The sequence below is a fragment of the Marmota flaviventris genome, chromosome 2 (genome assembly GCF_047511675.1).
Source record: "Marmota flaviventris isolate mMarFla1 chromosome 2, mMarFla1.hap1, whole genome shotgun sequence".
In the NCBI taxonomy this organism is placed as follows: Eukaryota; Metazoa; Chordata; class Mammalia; order Rodentia; family Sciuridae; genus Marmota; species Marmota flaviventris.
In genome coordinates this window covers 58,506,870-58,531,798 of record NC_092499.1, presented here as the reverse complement: position 1 = coordinate 58,531,798, position 24,929 = coordinate 58,506,870, and the positions used below count along the sequence as shown (strand labels likewise).

General features: G+C 33.9%; 1 protein-coding gene across 1 annotated transcript in view; it reads left to right on the top strand.

Annotated features, from left to right (window-relative positions):
* Positions 1-24,929, top strand: part of Mdga2 (MAM domain containing glycosylphosphatidylinositol anchor 2) — a 759,648-nt gene that overhangs the window by 332,853 nt on the left and 401,866 nt on the right. The window contains exon 2 of the mRNA XM_027929596.2: positions 7,819-7,958. Within this exon, the coding sequence (XP_027785397.1) occupies positions 7,819-7,958 (140 nt within the window). The remainder of the gene's footprint in view (positions 1-7,818; positions 7,959-24,929) is intronic.

The following is a 24,929-nucleotide window of genomic DNA, read 5'->3' as shown; positions in this document are numbered from 1 at the left end:
TTGTTTTAACATTACAATATAAATTGCATTTTTGTCTAATGCTAAAATTTAATGTACATAATTAAATTGTTACTGAATGCCACTATTTTCTCTTGAGGACAGGCTTTCTTCTTAAATAATATATATTGCATACAAACAGATGATGTCCTTTAAACTCTTGACAAGCCCTAACTTAAAATACTATGGAGGCTTTTGTTATTAGAGATGTGTTGATGGCTGTCTTCCAAAACCAGGGACTTTACGGTTGAATTTCTTACCTTTACCTAAGACTTTGGAGAGTCTCTTGGGGTGACTCAATTTATTACAGTGCTGCTCAACATAGGCTGAAGAAATAATCAAGAGCATTCAAAACCTTTCCCCCAAAGTCAAGCAGTGTAGTTATGATCTTCTTTTGATTAAATCCAGTTTAATCAATAGACTATTACTACTTTCATTTTATAGCTCATCAAATCAAAGATAAAAAAGCATTTCCTTCCAGAATGTCCAGGAGAACACGTAGAGGACTGTAGAGGTAAAATCACATTGATACTGAAATTGTAGCTATTTGAAAATGACCTATAGAAACAAACAAGGCAAGTGAGTTGAAGGCTGATTTCAAATGATCTGTATGTTGCTTGTCTACCAGGATATTGCCCTGTGGAGGATTATTGAAATGCTAATTTTAGATTTTAGTTCTATTTTAAGGAAATTATTAGAATGGACATACATATTGAATACTTTGCTTTTGTGCATGTTTGAGTGTAGGTGCAAAGAATATATGGCAGTGGGTTGTAGGAATAATCTATATTGTTTTAAAGTGTAGGGTAAAAGGACAATTTCAAAAGGTTTTTGCTTGGGATACAAAGTCAGAAACACAAAGTCTGAAGGAGAGGTAAGAGATCAAAATAATGAAAAAAAAATAGCAGCTTTTGAAAGTGGTCTTCTATTTGCTTGCCCTGTTCTGTTACAAACATAAAATGATAGGGCAGAATTCAGACTGCTATGGCCTGGGGACTGCAAAGCAGGTGCTGACATGTGGCTAAGAAGGTGCACTGTAATTTCCTGTCTCTAGACTGTAAGGGAAAGTCAGGAGAAGGCTTGATAGCGCCAGCATAAATGCCACTGTTCTGTCTTTGTTCTTTAATATGGAAGAGATGAAGCATATGTGTATCCTGTGGGGATTAACTCTAATTGGCTATAATTGTACAGAAGAGATTAAATACTTTTGAGAGATTATTTTGTATGTGGTAAGGAGCCAGCAAAGTTGAATTGATAAAATAATAAATTAAGAGAAAGGGAAAGAAAAGAAAGAGAGTGGACTTTGAGGGAAATTGATTTTAAAAGAATGATGAAAGACACTAGAAAATAGTATATGGGCAAGAATTTACAGTTGTGTTGGAAGTATGAACATTATGGTCCACTTCTTATAAAAATTTAAGTAATTATTTTTATGCGTTCCTGTGGTATGATACTATTGAAATATGATTTGTCTCCTCACCAATTGTTTTTACATATGTGTAAACCTCAATATCAACTTTGCTTTTAGCTCTAAACTTGTTTTAATGTAAGATTTTTCTCCTCAAACCTCATTTATCTATCCCACTTCTCAATAGTCATGTCTCACTCAGATTCACCAGTGCTATCTAAATTGTCAAAGGCAATGACCTTTTGTCTGTGCTCCTCTTAAATGACAATTCCGTCAGAAGAGTTCTGCAGCCTCTTTTCATGCAACTTCTAAAATGCTGCATTTTCTTTGTTCTTCTTCTACTACCTCTCAGTCTTTGTAACCATATTGAGGCTTTTTCTTTGGCTTCTCTATTTAAGAATTCATATTCACTATAGTACTGTCCTCACCTTCTTAATTTCTCACTCTAATGCTCTGCTGTAGAGATGTCATCTATGCTGTCACTTAAAAGCTCTAGATTTTTATGTCCCTCGATGACTTACTAGCCATTGGTCAGCTCACCATCAGTATCCAAAACTGAATTCTTCATTTTCTCCCCCAAATCTTTATATTCTCCCTTTCTGGTTCTCAGTTCATGCTAAGAGACCATGTAATATAACTAGGCTATGGAAAGGATGCCAGGCAATCATCAACAGTACAGGAATAACTGTGGAGCAGGCCTGTGTACACAACACTTAATTTAAAAGCCAGATTGGGAAATCACTGTGGAAATGAACAGGGGAGAGGACTCACATTGTTTATTAAATGAGGAAAGAGAAAATAAGAAGAGGGGTCATAGAAATGGTGTGCATATGTGTTATATTAGCAATTGAAATAAGCAGAAGATACCAATTGTTGACAATGGTGATTAACTAAGTATGAAATGTTATAGGAAATGAGGTAAGTTTTATGAAAGATTATGACAACTTAAATTAATCAAAAAATGAAAGGTGGGCTGGGGCAGTAGCTCAGTGGCAGAATGCTTGCCTACATGTGTGAGGCACTGGGTTCGATCCTTAGCACCGCATAAAATACTGAACAAATAAAGGCATGCTGTCCATGTACAATTATAAAAAAAACTTAAAGAAAGGCAAGTTTGATTAGTGTTGTGTTTGCTTTTATAAACAAAACTGAAAGATAGCTAAGAGAAAGGCGTAAGTAATACATGCTGTGTGTGACAGGAGGGGCAGTAAGGTGTGGATGACTTGCTCTGTCTCTCTAGACTCTCGACTGCAAGAAGGATGCTGGTGCACAGTGGTTTAGCAATCTCTCCAGGAGAGTTTCTAAGAGAGGGACCAGGGAACATTCGTCTCCCCACATTGTCCATCTCAGGAGCTCTGTTTCCTCCACCAAGAACATAAGTTACCTTGATCTACAGTAAAAGTCTAGCAGCCCTGCAGAGGTAACCTGAATTCCCAGAGAACAGGCACAGGAGGAATTTGAAAGATTTATTAAAGTACAAGGCTCTTTCTCAGAGCTCTCAGGGAGAGAAAACTCCTAAAACCAAAACAATTGCTGTCTAATAACAGCATACCCTTCAGGACATGTGCCTGTTACTGGAAAAAAACTTCTCTTTTAAAACCTTTCTCATCCAAGTCCTCACTGTAACAAATGCCCCTGTGACTTGGGCTCAGGGTCCTTTTCCTCAAGCCTCTCCGCACAAACTGCATGGTGCTTAAGTGGTATCTTCTACTAAAAAAAGTCATCTTTGATTTAGTTAACCAAGGCATCAAATTCAGTGTCACCTTCCCTCCCTCTCCCTCACCTCAACACTATCACGCCTGTTTAAGCAGACTTCTAAAAGGCATCCTTTCTTCATGTCCACTGCCACATCTATGCAGTGTCTCTCCTCTGTCTGAAGACTGCATGGCAAGTTGAGAGGGTGGTGCCAGTGTCAATATGTGGACTATATTTCAATGTAGTTATTTCAAGAGCACAACAGACACTCTTATAGGTGTGCATTAATTATACTGTTGGGGCTCTCTGGAACGTCCTCCTCCTTTTGTCCCCACACCATCTTTTCAATTGTAGGTTAAATGTCATTGAAGTTGTGTCTCCCAGGAAGACTTAGTCCTCCTCTGCTTTGTCTTCTGTTAGAGTACCTCTTCTTTTCAGTTAAATATATTTTTTATTTTTAATAAATTGGATATATGCAATGGGCGTTAGCCTTTAGATGTCACCACTCATGACATTAATCTTTTGGATAGCCTTGGGCCTGTATAGCAGTTGCTCAATAAATGTATGCCTAAAAGTCTGTATATGACATAAAAGAATAAAAATGCTCCTAGTTCTTGCTGTTGGAGAATAATTTATTTGTGTTCTTTCTCCAACAGAGAGAATTTGGTTTGGCTTTCAAAAGTGTATTCTAACAAGATAAAAGAATGCCTCCCTTTTGCCCTTTTAGACTGACCTCTTGAACCCAAGGCCAACTTGCTCAAATTAAGGCAGCTGATATGATTAATGTTAGGAAAGTAATGAGATTTGGTTTACTTCAGGAAAATTTGGAAGAATATGAGTCTTATGCAATATTTTAACATTTTAATTCATTGCTGACTCTTCAGGGCAAAGGGGAACATAACCCTTGGTCCAGTTTCAGGATGATAAATTGAGGATTTTTCTAACAAAGCAGAGGATAAAAGACGTCTTGCTTCTGCTACACTAAGGAAAATTGCATTTATATGTAAAGTAAGTAAATTCAGTGCCATGACAGTTGCTATTTTGTTAAAAGAAGAGATTTGTATCATTATACTGTTAGTAGCATTTGCTAAGACAGAAATTTTAAATTAATTATTAAATACCTATTCTATGCTCTGAGTAATATGATTTGAGACAGGTGTCAAATGTGATGCTTATCCTGGCACTGAAGTGCTTAATATCTACTTAGAATGTTTAGAAAAAGGAGGCAATGCATGTCTCCTGGAAAAAAACAGGGCAGGAAAGTAATTGTTAATAATTCAAGTAGGTGTGAAGAACATAGAATCAGTCTAGGAATTCTAGAAGTAGGGCATCATGAAGAGAAGCACTTAAAATCTTAGTGTTCCTTATGTTCTTGTGGATGATACACCACTATTACAGAAAAATGGGATTTTAGGCTGAATAGTCAATAAGGGGACCCTTTACAGAGGACTCATTTGCCACCCAGGCAAAGGGAATGGGACACTTTAATGAATCAGGGGGAGGTAGTATAGGTTCTTAGGCAAGAAATCTGATGAAAATAGAAATATCAAAGTAATGTTTAATAGTTGTAAGATGTTATGGATTTGGAAGGGTCTGGAGGTGGGCCAGTGAATTGGGACAATGTTATATGAGTTTGGAGAAATTTTACTAGTTATATTGTTGACCTAGTTTTTGTACTCCATTTTGTTTACAGTTTCTCAATCTTTTATTATTCCTCCAGTCTAGGTTTAGTTGGGGAGTTTACTAAAAATCCTCATTTAACTATGACAGATGTAGTTTTAGAAGCCACCATGAAGGAGGGAAAGAATGAAGCACTCACTGTCTTTTGTCCATTTAGGCTACAGATAGCCAGGCCACTGGAAGTTCTCCAGTTTTCCTTCTCTCACCTGAAAATAAGACAGTGAACAAAATGAGCTCTAAGGCCCTTTCAGGTTCACTTTCTTAAGATAAGTGTTCATCTTATTATTGAGCATCTTAAGTATGTTATTTTGATGCATACCAAGAAGAGTATTTATTGGAAACTAAATTTGGTGAAATATTCCACCCTCTTATAGGATAGGTGGTAGGTTCTTGATGACTGTAGTACATAGGCAATTACCTTTTCCAAGAATGTGTTAAAATATAGAAGAAAATAGCAGAAAATTAACCCTTGTAAACGTCACAATTTGCCTACTGTATAATTTAAATAGTTTAAATAAAGCTACTTATTTGCATAATGATGCATTTGAAAGATATATCTTAAAATAACAATACTATGCATTTATTTGATATTAAAACAAAAATAACAAGTATAAATTAGTCTGGGAAAGATGTCATGTAACAGTATAATTAGATATACTAATAAACATGAGCTATCACTTATTAAGCTAAATTTAGCATGAAAGTTTATTTCAAGGTAGAGAGCTATATTTTCTATTTGACTTTCTTCCGATTTTTATTTTACAAGCATTTATTCATTGTCATTAGTTTGTTAACCTACTATTATCTGTACATGATTATATAAGACAGATGTCTTAAAATAATTACCTTTTTAGAATGACTTATCTAAATTGAAGTCTAAATTTGATCACTGTTGGAAATGATTTGTAGGAAACATTGTGTCAAACATCAGAGCACTAGAGAAACACCAAAGATAAGAATTTCTAATGCTATAAAACCTAACAAACTATTACAATGTCTAGACAGAGTCCAAAAACATGGTAAATAGTTTTTGATAAATTAGTTTTATAAATCAAACTAAACATTTGATTTGTTTAAGTGTCACTTAATTTTTCAAACCAGTGAAATGATGTATGGCATGAGTTTTAGTTATTTAAAAGACAAGGAAGAAAGGACTTGTTAGCTCTTGGACTTTTTTCCTTGATTCAACAAATATTTAAAATATAAAAATATAACCATATAAAAATGTTTCTATTAATCTATTCTGTGAAGCAGTATCATTGTAATCACTGGTGAGTTTGGTAAAAATGCAGATTCTGAGAGTTTTCTGTGAATATATATGGTCTCTGTGTTAATATCTGAGTTTTGGGGTATTTATTGTGCATATTAAATGTAAAAAGTACTTTTTTTGGTGCTTTTTTGCTTATCCCTCCTTGCAAAATATTTATCTCATTTGATAATGGGTAATGGAGAGCAATGTCCTAAATTTTAAGATTGAAGAACAGTACTGTTCTCAGGTGTATAGAAAGAAATAGAGATACCAGTTGTTTCATTATATATTAATGGGCTTTTCCATCTTCATTTCTGCTTGATATTAAGAAGGATTACAAAAATATGTCCTTTAAAATTATTCAATTCTATGGGTGGCCTATGCATTTATGCTATATAAAGCAAAGAATTACATATTGGAAAATATTCTGTTTTACTTTAAAAACACATATTTTCCCAGAAGAGATTTTCCCATAATTTGACCTTAACATCTTTTTTTCCCACTTCAAGACATTAAATTTATTTTCAAATTCTATAGGATTCATAATCTTCTTAATGCTAAATAAAAATTCCAAATATTCCAGCATTAATTTTCAAGAAAGTGCAGGAACTGTTAAGATTATTATTTGTTAGCCAGGTGTAGTGGTGCACTCCTGTAATCCCAGTGGCTCTGGAGGCTGAGGCAGGGGGATCTCAAGTTAAAAGCCAGGCTAGGTAACAGTGAGGAGCTAAGCAACTCAGTGAGACCCTGTCTATAAATAAAAATAGAAAATAGGGCTGGGAATGTGGCTCAGTACTTGAGTTCCTGAGTTCAATCAAAAAAGAATACTTCTTTTTAGGCTCAATAAATTTTTCCCAGTAAATCCTTGACATCGCTATCCTTTACATTTACATATAGTCTTTAAATTTTCCTTTAGCAAGATATCTGTTTTTCTTCTACCCCCAAATGTATTGCACACAAAAATGAAGTGATCATAAATGGAGATGGTCTCCACTCTGCAGTAGTAGCTGTCATCATCTACTTTGTTGCAGGGAACATGTCTTAAAGCTAAGCATTTCTCATGACCTATGTGAGTTTGCATGTTGAGTGCTTGTCAAGTTTTATTAGACCAGGAGTGCTGAAATAGAAAAAAATATATATTTATGAATTTAGACAGCTTCATGAGAACCAAGGTCCTCTTGAATCAGAATTTTAGACTTAGGCATCAATGATTTACTGCCTTCTTTAATGTCTTAATTCAGCAATAATCATTTGTTCACATCAACAGGGGTCTGTAATTATCATAAAATAAGTTGGTGTTCAGTTCTTATTTTTGGCTTCTTACTTGCCTCAAAGGACTCATATAATTAATTGATGAATGCCAATGTCTTTAATTCAAATTCCTTCCCCCCTCCTAATTCTTTTTTTTTTTTTTTTGCACTACCTATTTTGCATTAGTGTTTCTTAGTATAGTAAATCTTGGATTTCATAAAGGAAGAAGCTTCATACGTTCTAACAATCTAATTTTACCATGTAGTGTTGTAATGCACAGTGATTTCCATAGGCATCAATTTCTCCCACCTTTCTGTTCCCCTTTACCATTTTCAGAATATGTTGATGACTGTTAGATAAATTTGAAGCTTTCTATCAAGAAAATCTTTAATCCCTGGGGAAACTCAAAGTATTAAGAGTGATGAATCTGACTATGGTGAAGTCTAGTAAGAATTGCTCTTACAATCAAGATGATTCAAGGGAAGACAATTTACTTAGCTTTTTATGTATCTTGTCTCTTTTCTTCCTGACTCGACAGCTCCCCCAACGGTTCGTATTGTGCACTCAGGCTTGGCCTGTAACATTGAGGAGGAGCGCTACTCTGAAAGGGTCTACACTATTCGGGAAGGAGAAACGTTGGAATTGACTTGTCTGGTCACAGGACATCCACGTCCACAGGTGAGTCCCGAACTGTGACATTGGAGAAAACTGTTTGACCTTTATTGGAAGTCAAAAAAGTATATATTTTAGAAAGTTAGGTACATCTATGTGTGGGTGTATATGTGTGTGTGTGTATGCATACTTGAGTGTAACTCAAGTGCAAGTTCATGTGCAATACAGAAAAGAGTGGTCATCTCTTAACGTCGAAACAAGTATTCATGTGCATGAAACAAAACAAGAAATCTTTGTTCTATATTGTGAGAAATTTAGAAGACACATCTAAGGAAGCTGTTAAAAAGACAACTACAAAAATAACTCCACACAATAACAATTCACATGGCAATGAGCTTATTTTAGAATGTGGAACGTGATTTCATGATGACATAATTGCAGCCAAGGAGGCATTTGTTCTGAAGAATGTGATGCATGAGGTCACATGTACCTTCCTTATTCCTAGTCATTATATTCATAGAGAACTTAAAAAAAAATAAATGTTTGCAGGTGCTATGTGCATTCAGGCTTTCAGAGTCATCAGCTTTGGGCTTCCTAAAACCAATTTAATAGCAGGCACAAAAATTGAGACCTTCAAAGGGTACTAAAATTACCAGTAATATGCAAAGAAAAAACTTGCAGGAGCAAAAGAAAGGGCTATATATGATGTAATCTATTTAGGTTACATATTTATGTATTATGAAGAAATCTAATTTGAATAAAGAATATTCAGGATGTTTTACTCATTAATTAACAATTCTTATCATTACAGCTTTAACCTGACAAGTTGAACATTCACATTGAAAATCAACTATGGCAAGGGAAAAATTCTCAATTAGTAAAGTTAAAAAAACAACAACATAGCTATAGGAGGAAAATGAAGAACAATGTGGGAATTTCACAAATCACCATTTTAACTTTTCTTTTGCTTCTTGCATACTCAAATCTTAATTTTTAAGGATCTTTTGATCCTATTGTATTGACTATGAAAAACAAATGAAAAAAAGCATATTATTCTTCACAGAATGAAGCAATAGATAGATACAGAGATCCACAGACAGACAAAGTCATAGTTCAAATGGAAATGGTAAAATACATTTTATAAAATTAATGCTGTTGGTAAACTGGAAAGTGGTAAATCTAAAAATTATTTTAAAAAAATCAAAACTCACAAGAACTAAAATTATAAATGATAATATTTGCTACTAACAGAAAATGAGTTAAAAAACGGCATTCTCTTAATAAAATTAGATTCTACAAAACTTGACCTGATATAATCAAAGTTGGTAGGAAAAAAAGATTCAGTAATAAAACACACAAAAGTGAAAATTATTGATACAAAGAAATTGATAAGTAAAGCAATTTTGTTTAAACATGTATACAGAAACAATTGAGTCCAGTGAAAATAGTTTTATTAAAATTAAGAAAAAAATATAGAATTAACTTAAATATTAGTTCAGAGAAAATTCAGTAGTCCTATAATTTATCATTATTTAAAATTTGAAGACATAAAAATTCTAAAAGAAAAATTTGGAATAAAAATAGGAAGGTCCAAATTAAAGAAGCCACAAAGATAACTCCCGTTATCCCCAATATTCTCACACTGGATTTGCGAAACCTGCTCCTTTAAATCCCAAATTTTACTTTTTTAAAAAAAAATATTTTTTAGCTGTAGTTGGACACAATCTCTTTATTTTATTTATTTATTTTTATGTGCTGCTGAGGATTGAACCCAGGGTCTCACACATGCTAGGCGAGTGCCACAATCCCAGCCCTAAAAATTTGATTTTTTATCTAACTTTTCACAAGACTTTCTCTCTCTTCATTTTTATTCCTTCTTAATATCAGAATTTTCTTATTTTCCCTATCCACATTCACAATCAGGAGTACTATCTTTGATCTCCAGATGATCCAAAATAAGTTCTGGAACAGAAGAGTAGATCATTATTTTTTTTTCTTATGCATTTTCATTTTTGGAACTATTTCAATGTGTTTTGGTCCTAAGAAAGATATAATGCTTCAATATCATTATTTTTTTTTCATTCCTAGAAGTAATTTGGTGTTTGCAGGTAAATCCGTTTCAGCTTATATTGCCTGTTTGAAAAATTAACTGGGCCTCTTCTCGGTTAACAAACTGTGTAAAAAAGGATGACAGCACAGCTGGGGCTTGGCATCCTGGCCCAAGACTAAAGGGCATGCTGTTGGCAGCAGGTCCTGAGGATGATTTTTCCTGGCTGATACCATGAAGCTTTATGACTTGCTTATTTTTCTAATCTGAGTGTGATAATACTTGGAAACACTGTACAAGGGAGAAGTTTCACCTTTCCTCATCACAGTATTTCTCCCTCTGCAGCCTATTCCTATAGCCATGAGAGTCACAGAGATTGTCTACTTCTAGAACTATTCTATGGCAACATTTCTTTGTAGGCTCTTTAGATTTTTCTTTCAAAAATATGTTGTTTGGATATGGGCAGTACCTGTGGGTTTGATGTATCTAAGGGATAGAAGTGTAAAGTCCGTGTAATAAAGTGGTTAAGAGCATGATGTTGGAATCAGCCTACCTGCACATAACCTTGGGTCCCCGACAACCAACAGTGTGTATGACCTCTCTGTGCCTGTTGTCTTACCTGTATAATAGGAATTCTAACTATCTCAGAATCATTTTGATGAAAATTTATATTATAAATATATGTATATACATGGGTAGAGTCTTATTACATTTGAGAAAATAAATTACATTTTTGTTGTAATTTAAATTTTAATTATTTAATCACTAGTCCGTGTGATCATTTTCACATGTTTATCAATCATTCTTACATATTTGTTTATTGTTTTTTCATATTTTCTATTTTTCCCTAGTGAGCTGATTGTCTTTGTTTAGACTTTGAGGACTTTTATATACCACATAAATAAATTTAATTGCTGATAAATATGTTGCAAGTTTTACTTGACAGGGTGCTGTCTTTTAACATTGGTTATGCTATTTTTGTTCAAGGGTTAGTTTTTACTAGTTGTCTACTATTTATTGAAACTTAACCCTAGTAAATGTTTGCTTTTTGCATAATAAATAGGCAAGGCCATTTTTCAATTTTATAATACAATCACAATGAGTGATTTGATTGCTATATAAATATGATCTGGACTAGCAAGGCTTTTGTAGTCATTAAAGTTTTTATTCTTGTTAATCCTCTATACAGATTCCAAAATGATAATCTTACCATAATAAAAATCTTAGCAAACCCTGATAGCCAATTCTTTATTTTGAAACTATTGGTTCTACCTGTGTATTGTTCTTTGCAAGTATTTTATATGCCTTTGTATATATTTCCATATTATTTTTCAGATTCAGTCTATTAAAATTTCTTTAAAAATTCTAATATATTCATATGAAAAATACACATACTAGGTTTTGGGTTTATGGCAAACTAACTCAGAAAGAATCAGATTCCACTATTTATCAGAAATTATCAAATAATATATGTACTTTTATTGTGGATTATGGAACTCAATATAGCTTACTTTTTTCATCTGTAATATATATGTGTGAACTGGATATGTCTATCAGCATGTGAGAAAATCTCCAACTAAACTAAATATATTTTAAAAAATTAATATTTAGATATAATATAGGAAGAGTTTAGGATAAACATTCAGAAATTTATTGTCTAGTATTCCACATCAATTGCTTACTTTCACAATCTCCCCTCACCGTGTGTTCACATGCAAGCATGCGTGCGCGTGCACACACACACCCACACACACACTCTTTCTTCTATAGATGAGACAGATATTCACTAAATTTATCCTAACATGGCTAAATGTAATCATCACAGCTTGTTTAGGAGAAAGCACTTATTGTTTTTTGCTGCTTGATATTGTAACTTCAAATAATTTTGTTTCCATTGATTTTAGTTTAGTATGAAGTTATTTTTTTAAAAAATCAACACATTTATATACTCAAAAAATTGTAATGTGTTTTACTCTCAATGCATCGAAATTAATCAAGAATTTAAAAAATTTAATTAAAATACTAACAAATACAAAGTCATTTTTGTTTCTCAGGAGATCTAAGCCTATTACTCTTTTTCAAGAATTCATCCTTTGTTGAATTCTGTGTATACCCTTTGTGCCTGAAAGAGACATCACACATTCCAGAAATTTTCTCAAAAAATATCAGCACTATGTACTTAATAACATAGTACATATAGATTATTTAATTGAGTGCATATAATGTAAATGCTTTATAAATAATAAGCATATTTCTGATTAAGTTATAGACACAAAATAATAGCTTCTTTTGTAAACTCTGTAATTCTAAGCTACTACTGTCTTCAGTATACAATTAGAGTTAACCAATAGAGTAGATGGAGTATTCCTCCTTATAATTTTGAAGTTAGCTGGGACCATATGCAAATAGATTTAGGCTGACAAATTGTGGGTCCAGATTTCAGTGGTGTTTGGCCAGAAGGATTTAATATGAAAGCATTCTTACTTGACTTGGGGTTAATTATTCATGAGACTACCTGGAGTCAGTTTTAATATGCTGCTTTGATATTTTTTGACATTCAGACATCATGATGAGTTACATTAAGTAAGGTAGAGATACAGGAACTGCCTTCATAAAATATGAAAAGTGCTCAGAAAGCTCAGAGAGGTGGGGATGTTAACATAAATTTATTATATAGGAGTTATTTTTTAGCAAGTTCCCAAAGGATATTCACTCTGAGAAATGCACTGACCAGATGCACACTGGCATCTTTTAGAAGCTCAGAGATTACTGTTGACTACAGAAAAGATCTGCAACAGGAAATTCTGCCATGGAAATAGGATCTTTAAAATCAAGATTATAGAATTCTAAAATGGCAGAATGTGGTAGTAGCACTTCACCAACATTCTCAATGCATATATAAATGAGCAAAAATGTCAAAGTAGTAGCCAGAATGCTTTTATCAATAGGATTTTATGGTAATGGATAATAGATTATAATGACTTTCAAAGTGAAGTTTGGGAGTAGCTGGGTAGAATGATGAATGGTACTTGGATCATATAAGCAAAGAAAAATGATACCCTGCAGAGGTTGATGTTTTCCAACACAATGGAAAATCATGGCCATTTATCAAATTTCAAAATCTAAACTAGTTCATCAGGCCAATATTCATTGGTTAAAGGGGAGTCCAGGTGTAGAGGAAAGGTCTAGCAATATCACCAAAATTTACACAAAAAATAGTGACTTCTTCCCCAAAAGTTTCTGTGGTCATTTTTCATAGCAGTTTACATGAAAGAAAAATATCAAGACTTTTGAAAATTTTTAAGGTACAGATTTAGTGCTAGTGTTGAAATCAAAGGGCTTGTGGTATTGTGTGATTAGAACGTGAGTTTATACAAAGCAGGTTACACATGGAGTACTAGCCCAAATAAGGTGTCCCACGGTTATTTATCCCAGACTCTCAGTCCTGATAGGGATGGACATACTGAGCAATTGGCAGGATCCTTACATTAGTTTATTTGACCTTTGGAATAATTCATAATCTTTGTGGTAGGAAAGACCAAGTAGAATTCCATAGAATTATACATCCCAAACAAATATATTAAATCATTAGTGATGCTACATCATAGGGAAATACCAGATTATATGCTACCATCAAAGACTTGACAGTGAAGAGTTAATAGTCTTTATCATATACCATTTTATATGTGAGATACCTAAAAAGTCAATTGGGTCATGACATGTGATGGTAAACTATGGTAGACCACTGGACCAAACAGCTGGACCAGATATGATAACTTCACTGAAACCAAGCAGCATGCCTCTGTTCCTCCCTGGTATCCTACTAATATTTGGAAAAAATGTGTGCTTTTCAATTATAATCAAGAAAGGAAATTAAAATATTGCTTTTATGTAGGACAGATAGTAATATATATGTGTGAGTCTGCCCTAATCAATTTAATTCTCATTCTCTGTAATTTTAAAATACACAGAGAATTTTATTATCTTGGTAATTGTTTTAGTTGGGTTTTCATTAGTGTGACAAAATACCCAACAAGAACAACTTAGAAAAGGGAAAGTTTATTTGGGGCTCATGGTTTCTGAGGTCTCATTCCATAGAAGGCCAACTCTATTGCTTTGGCCACCACATGATGGGGGAAAGGTCCAGTGGAGGAAAGCTACTTAGCTCATGGTGGGGTCAGAAAGCAGGAAAGAAGAGGGGAAGAGGTCATAGAGAAGATGCACAGTTCCAGGGAATGCCCCCACTGACCCACCTTCTCCAAAGTTACCACCTTGTCTGTCCATTCAAACTAGGATGGACTGATTAGGTTATAGTTATCATAATGTAATCTTTTTACCTGTACATATTCCTGTATTAGTAGGAACTTCTGGGGGACACCTCACATCCACACCATTACAATAATATGCAGAACACTGTACTTGTCTATGATATTTATAAAATCATGGCACGTTTTAACTTGTGAACAGGAATTAGTATGTGCTTTGGATGTCTCAGTAAGATATGTGGATGCCAGAGAGTGATAGAAGTTGATGCTCTTCGTAAGCCCTACCACTGTGGATTAGATCCAGCATAATATAGGCCTTTTTGGATTCTAGAGGTTTCCTATACTACATTTAAAATATTCTTCCAAGGCACTCAGCCAATTAACTGTAAAGGATGTCAGTTTCCAGTGTAGCTCAGAGGAAGAGAGGACTTTTCAGCAAGGCCAGGTCTGAGTACCAACTTCCTTGCTGCTCAGGCAATATGATCTATCATATTTGATGTTGAATATGGATGCTCTATGGATTCTTTGTTCAATCCTATGAGGAGAATCACAGCACAGAACTTTACATTTTTGAAGTGATACTGAACTTTCTAAGCAGAGCACTAATTACTGTTTAAAAAACAGCTCTTTAGTAAACAGAGAGTAGGATCCAGTTGCTATATATTCCTTTTGTTCCATGATCAGGTAGTTCTGGGATACATTCTACATGACTTCTCAATGGGTTTCAGTAGAATGGAGCCCCATTCACTCTCAGCAATGACCAACACTTATATTAGTCTTTCTTCCTCCCCTGTGTTCCTGTTCCCAGTCCCCTGCTTTGTTTCTCTGGTATTAGTTCCCAAAATAAACTTTCTACTTGCAATGTCTTGACTTAATTTCCTTTTCTGAGGCAGGATAAAAGTGTATCTGGATCCATACTTAATAAGGAGTGTAGCTATGTACCTGACCTTAGTGTCTTCCTTACTGCACATCTTGTCCTCTTTAGCTGTGATCCTAAATTATTGTACTAATATTTTTTTCCTTTACACTTTGTAAAGGAGAGCCACAAATTGTTAGCCAAATTTTGCTTTAATTTCTTGACTTTTACCTTACATAATTAGCAAGAGTATATGTCTTAGTCCATTTGGATATTAAAACAAAATACCATAAGCTGGGAGGTTTATAAACAACATGCATTTATTCCTTCCAGTTCTGGAGGCTAACAAGTCCAAGAGCAAGGTGCCTGCATATCTGATATACTATGGGTGGTCTCTAATCTCACATAGTGGAAGCAGCAAACAAGCCCTCTGGGGTCTCATTTTATAACAGCACTAATCCCATTCACAAGGACACAACCCTCCTGACCTAATTATTCAAAGTTCCCATCCATTACACTGTCACCATGGGGTTTAGGATTTCAAGGTATGCTTTTGGGAAGGACATAAATATTCAGAGTCTTGCAAGATAGTCTATGGATTTTCAATTTTTCCCCTCAGCTCTTAAAAATATGTCTTTACTTGAATTAAATCTAAGTACTGAAAGGTTACAACTTTGTGCATAAGGAATTTTGTGAGATAGGGATTTATGATATAAATTATGGACTCAGGATTTGTTTGGGTGTGACAACTTTGCCTCTTACAATCTCGCAGAATTGCATCTTTTTAGAGATCACAAAATGGGTGTCAAAATAGAAAATCAAAATAATTAGAAATACAAATTGAATGGAATTTTGAAATTAGATGCCTCCTTCAAAATCTATAATTTTAGTGAAATATATTGTTGGTATGAGTAATAAGATCATAACCATGGTTTTGCCAAAGTAGTTGACATAAAATAAATGACTAAAGATTATCTTGGTCTTTGAAGAAGAAGAAAATACTGCCTATCAATATATAATTAAGATACTCTTGATTGTACACTTCATAGCTATAGATGATTAATTTATTAATTCTTTAATGGAGATGTTCTGAAGGATTACATAGGCATTGATTAATTGTATTTTGTATCTTTACTATTAGAACAATACTCTAATAGTAAAATACTAAAATACTCTGACATAATTAAAATATATTTACTTAACTGGGTAGATTGCTAAAAGTAGACATCCAACAGCATAATTTTGTCCTTACATTTTTAATCTTTTTTGCTTAGTAGTTATTGAGCTGTCAACAAAACCTTAATATATCAATCCTAAGAAAGCCTGAAGTGAATTTTTTAATGATGGAACATCAAGTTAATTGGTAAATTTTTATGATTCTGATGTTATATGTATGTTCTCAGTGTGTGTGTGTATGTTTGTGAGTGTGTCTGTGTGTGTGTGTGTGTGAGAGAGAGAGAGAGTGCGAGTGTGTGTGTGTGTGTGTGTGTGTGTGAGAGAGAGACTATGTGTGAGTCCAGAAATCAGCAATTGTAAATGATTTTTTATGGTTAAATCCATTTCTAAAAACTAGCAATATGAATATAGTAGTGGTCTATTTAAATCAACTTTATCATTTTCACTTGTGGTTTAGTACATTAAATGTGTCAATTAAAACAATTATATTTACTTGAAATTTCAAATCCCATAATGTAATGGAACAATCCTTGGAATGACTTTAAAATATAATGGTGTGAAATTTAGGTTTAACAGTTTCTTACAATTATAGACAATCCTATCTGTTCACTTACATGCTCAAGAATGTGCTGCCAGTGTAATTAATAATCTATAACTGTACTGGTTGTAAACATGACACATTTATTTTAAATTAGTCTTATCACAGCTTTTCTTGAAATGCTCAGAGATGCTTCAAACAAAATCAATCAGAAATAAAAATATTTCTATGATCTGAAAAAGTTAACTTATGCTCCATAATGGATATGTGAGTATTTTCAGGACTGAAAAATGATAAAACAGTTATTAAGGATGATTCTATCAATTCAGTTTTAGAAATTCTTAATCTTCTGATCCAAGTGCCAAAATCTTGACAAAAAACTAAAAATAACATTTATTTACCTGACAGTTTTATCTTTTTCCATCAGCAAACATTGATTTCTTTCCTTTTCTGCTTCTTATGGTACATGAGAAAACCTTATCCTGTACAACTTGGACCCTTTTTTACTTAACTTGCCTATGGCAAAAATCATTAAATGATTTGGATAGGTTTGAGCAGGGCAAAATCCTAGTTAATTAGTGCCTTCTCTGTTGGGTGTCATAAAATTTTATATTCCTTAACTTGTAGGCATTCAGTTTTGCAATACTATAGCAAATAAAAGTGATCTTTTGCATTGACAACATGTAGAAGCAGAGCAACTGATCTTTTTGGATAACTCTCTGCAGAGTTATAGCCAGTTGAGCTTACAGATTATTTTTGAGTTTTTTGAAATAGCACAGAAGAATTTATTTGTTACTATGTAAATATAAACATATTTCATCATGTATAAAATCTTCATCAGCCAACATGCAATACTAGTCTGTCTTGTTCTTTAATTAAAAAATCATATAAGTACCTAAATTACATCATTGCATACACATTAGTTTTCTAGGACTTCTTTAAGAAAGTGTCTCAAACGAGATAGTTTAAAGCAACAGAAATTTATTCTCTCACAATTTGGATGCTAAAATCCCCAAATCAGAGGGTCTGGAGAGCCATTCTCTCCTCTGAGATTCTGGGTAGAAGCCTTCCTTGCCTCTTGCTACCTTAGGGTGGTAGCTTCCAGTTCTTGGTGCTCTTTGGCTTCCTGCTGCATGACCCCAGCCTCCACCTCTATCTTCACATATTCGTTGTCTTCACTTAGTGTTTTCCTTGTGTAAGACACCAGTTGTATTGGATTATGGATTCACCATACCCCAGTATTCTCATCTTAACTAATTACAACACTCTTTTTCCAAATGTCAACCCAAATAATAATCAGAGATTCTCCCAAGAATAATAATATTCACTATGGAACAGGAGACCATTACAATGGGAATATGTGTGCTATTGTAAGCTATGGTTGTATCCAAAGATTATATAAGGTAAGGAAGAGTTTTTAAAGGTGGCATGAGAATTGCATAAGGTATTTTGAGGCAATGATCCTGTGCTACAAAGATTTATAAGAAGGGTGGTGTCAGTCCAAGATTAAGCAAACATTTTTTTGCACAGATGTCATTGCAGAAATCTGTTTTGTGGAAGGTTGAAGTGGTCTTTTGCAAGGTCATGGTTCTGGCAGTCTTCCATGAATAGTCCTTGCTATCAGCATGTATACACAAGATCCATCCCCCCGCCTTTATAGCCTTCTAGCTAGAATTTCTTCCTTCCTTCATTTATTTTTCATTAGGGCTTGAAAAAAATGACTCCATTTTGATTCTGAGAGCTTCTGGGAATTAGGATTTCAAAGTATTTGGAGGGGAACATAATCCAATCCATGACTCATATCATTTGTTCTTTTAAATTAAATTATTTCATAGCCTTTACTCTGGGATTACCATTAAAGACTGTTGTACAACCTGGCAACTCTAGTTAATAATAATGACTTGAAGATTGATGAAAGAGGATATCTTGAACATGCTCACAACAAAAAAAGTGTGCAAAGTCATGGATATGTTAACTTGCTTGATTTAACCATTTCAAAATATACACATACATCAAAACATCACGTTGAATACATGAGTATATATGATTTTATTATTTATTATTACTTTAATAAAGGTAATAAATGAAATATTATCCATGTAATGATTGTTGTGCCTCATTAATCTTGAAAGAAGTGGCAGTACTTTTTCCTACCAATTTTATATTTCTTTGTCCCTTCTAATTGTTTCCACCTCTTCCTCTTGGATCAGTGAGTGAGTAAACAGCTTGTCACTGCCTCCAAAAGCCTTGATTGGTCTGACAGGCTTACTTAAGTGTCCCTTATTTGTGGTCCCAGAATAACTGGCCATTTCCCTACCATAATATATCACAGTATGTTGCTTTAGAGAGTAAGTAAGATTGTGAGCTCTGGAGTCAAACTGCAGAGTTTCAAATTCCACCTCTTCCATTTTCTAACCCTGTGAATTTGGGTAATTTATTTAACATCCCTTTTACTTTTTTCCATCATGTACAAAACAAGCCTAGTAATAGTAATTATGGGTCAAATAATATTATGCAAAAAAGACATATTAAAACAATAATGGTTTTAACCAAGTAATAGAATATTCATATTTTTAAAAATGTCTTGCCTCTCTCTGAGAGCTGCATACTCCCAGAAAGCAAGGACTGAATTTTGCATTCCCATTTTCTATCACATTAATGTGCCTGAGAGGGTGACTTGCCTGAGGCTGTCCTTGTTTGTGGTGGTGGTTCTGCTGTACTTGTTAATACTGTCCTCTCTCTAGGGCAAAAGTGTCCTGCTCTGGAGGAAAAATATATGGGATCCTAAACATAAAAGCTTCACATATAGAGGGTCTCAATTGTTTATTCAGTGAGTGAATGTGTCAGCCATTATTACTTTAAGTAATTGTTCAGTAATCTGATTATGTTGCTTTTAAAAAGTGCTAAATTTTATTTGCCTCTGTCCATGCCATTTACCTCTCAGCACTGAGCATTTAAAGACACCTTGGGATTCACTTGTGTTTCTGAGGCACTGTTGGAAACTGTATACCTCTATGCCTGTAGGAATGCATTAAATGTTCCCTTGATGGCCTAGGAGACTTAATGCATCTTCCTATTTTACTATTCAGCTAGGACTTAAAGACACTTAGGAAATAGGATCCAGAAATATGAATCCATTAAAGCCCTTCAGTTAGAGAGAATTCTAACTTTAAACACTCCACAATACTTTTTTTTTAAAAGAGAGAATTTTTTTAATATTTATTTTTTTAGTTTTCGGCAGACACAACATCTTTATTTTATTTTTATTGGTGCTGAGGATCAAACCCAGCACCCCGCGCATGCCAGGCGAGAGCGCTACCGCTTGAGCCACATCCCCAGCCCCAAGATACTTTTGAAAATAGGACACTTTCCAGTGTAGACAGAACACTGAAACATTGGGCTCTCAAGGGACTGTAGCAAGTTCACATTGTATCAGACAAAAACATGGAGATGCATTGCTTATAGCAAATTACAAAATCCTGATCCTCTGTTTAAACAATGTTGAGATAATGGAAATCTGGTTTCCATCAGGAAAGTTAAAAAAAAAGTATATCATAGGAAGTAGAATGGAACTAGACAAAGTATACACTAAGACATATTTGACTTCATATCAACAAGTAGGCATGGTTCATTTTGTGAAGACATGGCCTCCAGATGCTCATCTGACACAAAGCCAAAAGCTCAAGCATAGTTAGTTCTTTCACAAGAGCAGGGTATGTGGATGCCTGGGTGATCTGTAGGTGATTTGTTCTATGAAGTATTAACTTTTCCTCATCTGTCTTTCAATCCCCTGATGGTGAATGTTTATTAACAAAATTGGTAAATGTTCCAATGATATCCTCTAATTTCAAGCTTATTAGTCTGATCATTACTAAGCATTCTAGCCCAGCTCTAGAGTACTTTGATCTGCTCATGGATTCCAGTGAAAGTTCCACATATATTCTTTTTTTTTTCAGATATACACATATACTAAGTCTACAACTCCCCTCACAGCCATTTAGATTCTCTCCTCTGTCCTTTGACAAGCACAATAAGTCATTCACTTGATTTGTGACTATGGAAGGTTGGCTGCTTAATCTAACATCCCAAACAACAACAAACAGTAACAAAAAACCAACAGTGAAAACCAACATTTTTATTGAGTTTTGTAATTTCATTATGAATCTTTATGTATGTGATCATGGTTCATGCTTAAAACTCCTTGAATAAGTTGATGCATTTAATAGTGAACCCTTATGTCTTGTGATAATCAGCACTACACTGGGAAAAGAGAAACCATTTTGATTATTTAAAACTCTGACTTTAAAACAGATGGATTTAATGTAGGTAAGGAGTTTTACTGGGGATAGAAGCAGTGAAGGAGACAGAGAAATGCTTGACTCTTCCTTTTATTTTGTCACTTAATTATATTCATCTCTCCCATTGGTTTCAACCAGTGAGAGCCTGAGAAAAGTTACACAGGGCTTTAGCTTCTCCCTATAACACAGAAAGAGGAAGGTTTAAAAACATAATTTTGTGAGCAAAATAGGCCACAGCACCCCTCATAGCCAGTCAACAAGGTACCACCTGGGGAATGCTGGCTCACTTTTTAGGCAGTTATGCACAGAGGTACATTTACCTTAGTAAATAAGGACATTTCCAGGTCTAATTCTCATTTTTGCAGGCTCATAAACCTGGTTTTGTTAGTATAATGAAAGTAGATTAGGATGGGTTGCATTTTCCTATCTCATAAAGGCTAATATACATACAAACAATCCACAAAATCAGGTTGGGTATTTATAATGAGAAATTCAACTGTAGATATAGCAGATTTTTCCACTTGTAAATCTATGTAGGCAAGCTACAAATAAAGCTAAGTTATAATCAAAATGCCAATATTTAAACTCATACTGGCAAATAGATTGGACATTGCTCTTGTCTAACAGGATCACTCTCCCAGTAGGAAAGCCAACCAAGAACTCAAATAGAAATCAGGTTGATGAGCAAGGACTTTGAACTGAGATACCTGAAGGCCATCTCACCAATTATGGGATAGTTAACCATAAGGTTTGAGTTCAATAGTAAAGATTTCCTCTCTTAGACAGTTCCCAAATGGATACTATTTGCCAGTTTGTCGTCTTAGAAACTTGTTTTTATGTTTCCAAGGCTGACCAATTCCTATTTTGATTGACACACTCTTCCTTTAGCTGTGTTAATATTAATACATTCCCTCATATTATAGCAACGTCCCAGATATGTTAATGTTTTAGTTTCATTAAACTGACTTTGCACGTATCTATACTGAGTTGTACTTAATTAATATTAACTTCCCTCTCTGAGAACATTCTTATTTACTATATTCCTGAATTCTTTGGGAATGTTGCATCTTATTATATTTTATTAGAAAGATAAAATCCTGATGAATCTTTGATTATATTTTTTCTACCTCTGTATTATCACAAATTTACAGATTTGATTATTGTCACCAATCATAGGCATAAACCATGCAACTATCTGCAGGATAATTCTATTCTGTTGCTGCTTTTTTTTCTTCTTCTTTCTTGTGGTGTTGGGGATTGAACACAGAACCTTAAGTATTCTAGGCAGGTGCCTTATCCCTGAACTACACTCCTACCCATCTTCCTATTTCTTTTTAAAATTACTATAAAAAAGGAAAGCTGGTGGTTAATTTAAATTATTAATTTGCTGATGATTAATTTTAAAAATAGCACTGGAGGAAGATTAGCTTCTTTAGTTTCCATATATAAGTAAGGACATGTGGGATATGCCTGTGACTGGCTTATTTCACTTAATATTCTGCCCTTCTAATTCCATCAGTGTTGCCACAAATGACAAGATTTCCCTCTATTTGTATGGCTGAATAATATTCCATTGTGTATGTGTATGTATGTGTGTGTGTGTGTGTGTATGTATGTGTATATATATATATATATATATATATATATATATATATATATTTCATTATCCATCCACTCATCAATGAATACCTTGTTTGATTCCACATTTTGACTATTGAAAATAGTGCTGCAATAAACATGAGAGTGCAGGTATCTCTTTGATATATTGATTTCATTTCCTTTGGATACATTCCCAGGAGTGAGGATGCTAAATCATGGGTTGTTCTAATTTTAATATGTTGAGGAACCTCCATACTGCTTTTTATAAAGGCAATCCTAACTTACATTCCCACCCACAGTGTATAATAGTTTGATAGTTGCTAGGAAAAGGAGAAGAAATAGAGGTTTCTTAATGGGTACAAAGGAGAAGAAACAGAGGTTTCTTAATGGGTACAAAATACAGTAATAAGAAATCAGGGCTCGTGTTTTATAGCATAGTAGGGTGACTGTAGTTTGCAACAATTTATTATATATTTCAAAATACCTAGAAGAGAGGAGTTTCAATATTCTTAACACAAATACTGATTATCCTGATTTGATCATTACACATTTTATTGGTGTATTAAATCATCACACTGTGCCCCATAAATACATACAATTATTATGTCAACTAAAAATAAATTTTAAAAATTATTAAAAATTTAAAAATAACACAGAAAGAAGGGTTATTGGGTTTTCTTAAAAGACAAAACTTAAAAGACAAAAAAAAATTACCTGATAATGAGGTTTTAGAATGTGACAATGACTTATGCCTAGTATTAAAAAGATTTACTTATGGTATAATACACAATTGTTTCCCTCTTTAGAATTTTAATTACATTTTATGTGGTTGTTTTTTTAATTTACATCAAAAGTAAGAAAAGGATATTCATGTAATGTTTATTCTTAACTTCATGCAGAGGCATGGAAAATATGTATTAACATCATGTTCTAGGTGCTGTATGCAAAACACATGCAAAATGTCCAATCTACCAACAAACTACTAAAATTTAAAATTTTACTGCACTGAATAAAAAAAGAAAAATTAGAGTCAAGTAAAGCATCTATCAGAATAGTATGCCTGTACTTATGCTATCCCTTTCCAAATTCTACTCCTTTCCACTGTTTTTGGGAAATGGAGGACTGATTTAAATTATTTTCACTCCTACTGATTTTTACACTTATCCACCAAATTATTGCCCCTTTTCAGTATCTTTTTGTCTTCTACTTTCTTTTCGTCTCCTAAACTCCACATCCATTCCCTTCCTCTGTTATCACACCTATACATTTAAAATGATTGCTCAATATTTACCCAAGATTAATAGTTATTAAACAAAGTAGTGTAAAAAAGACCTCTGATATGTGATTATTTTAACACAAAAAGGATTTTTCAGGTGTACATTTGAATATTTAATTTTTCCTTTCTTTCCATTCTTAATATTCACATGCATCTTACCTTATGTAAAGATGGCAGCTTGTATAGGGCAGAATATCTGTTTGAAGTTGTGGGCACTCAACTTCCATCAGTGACTGCTAAAACCATTAGGTGAAATAGGTTGAGGGGTTCCAAAGCGGATGTATCAATAGGACAATACCTAGAGCCTTTGGTAAATCTTAACTTGGCTAAGAATGCTACAACCAGATATCAGGTGTGTCCTGATAAGCACTAACACTAGAATGTAATCTGTGAATTGTCTACGCTCCGTTCCCAAATAAATTTAAAAAATGAAACTAGATACAATGAAGCTTCTAGAACTAACTAGCAATTTCAGGAAACTCTGGTTAAAGAAACATGTTAAACTCAGCATGGTCACATATGCCCATAATCCTAGTGTCTTGGGAGGATTGCAGTTTTGAAGCCAGCCTCACCAACTTAGTGAGGCCATAAGCAACTTAGCAAAACCATTTCTCAAAAAAGGCTGGGGATGTGGCTCAGTGGTTAAGTGCCATTAGATTCAGTCATGAGGGAAGGAAGGAAGGATATGAAAGGAGGGGAGGGGGAGAGAGGAGAGAAGAGAAAATGAAAAGAAAAGTAAAGAAATAAAAGAAACACCACATTAAATGTCACCAGGATACAATCACTTAAATAAGTAATATAGGAAAATCTAGGACCATTACCTAATAGGTGACATGAGATGGCAAGGGAAAAGTTATAGACTAAGATATTTAAGGGTCACATAATGCTTTTGCAATGGATAGACATTTCCTAATTTCTGATTGGAGAGAAGATTACTTAAAAATGTATTTTGAGATAATTGAGAAATCTTGAACACAGCCCG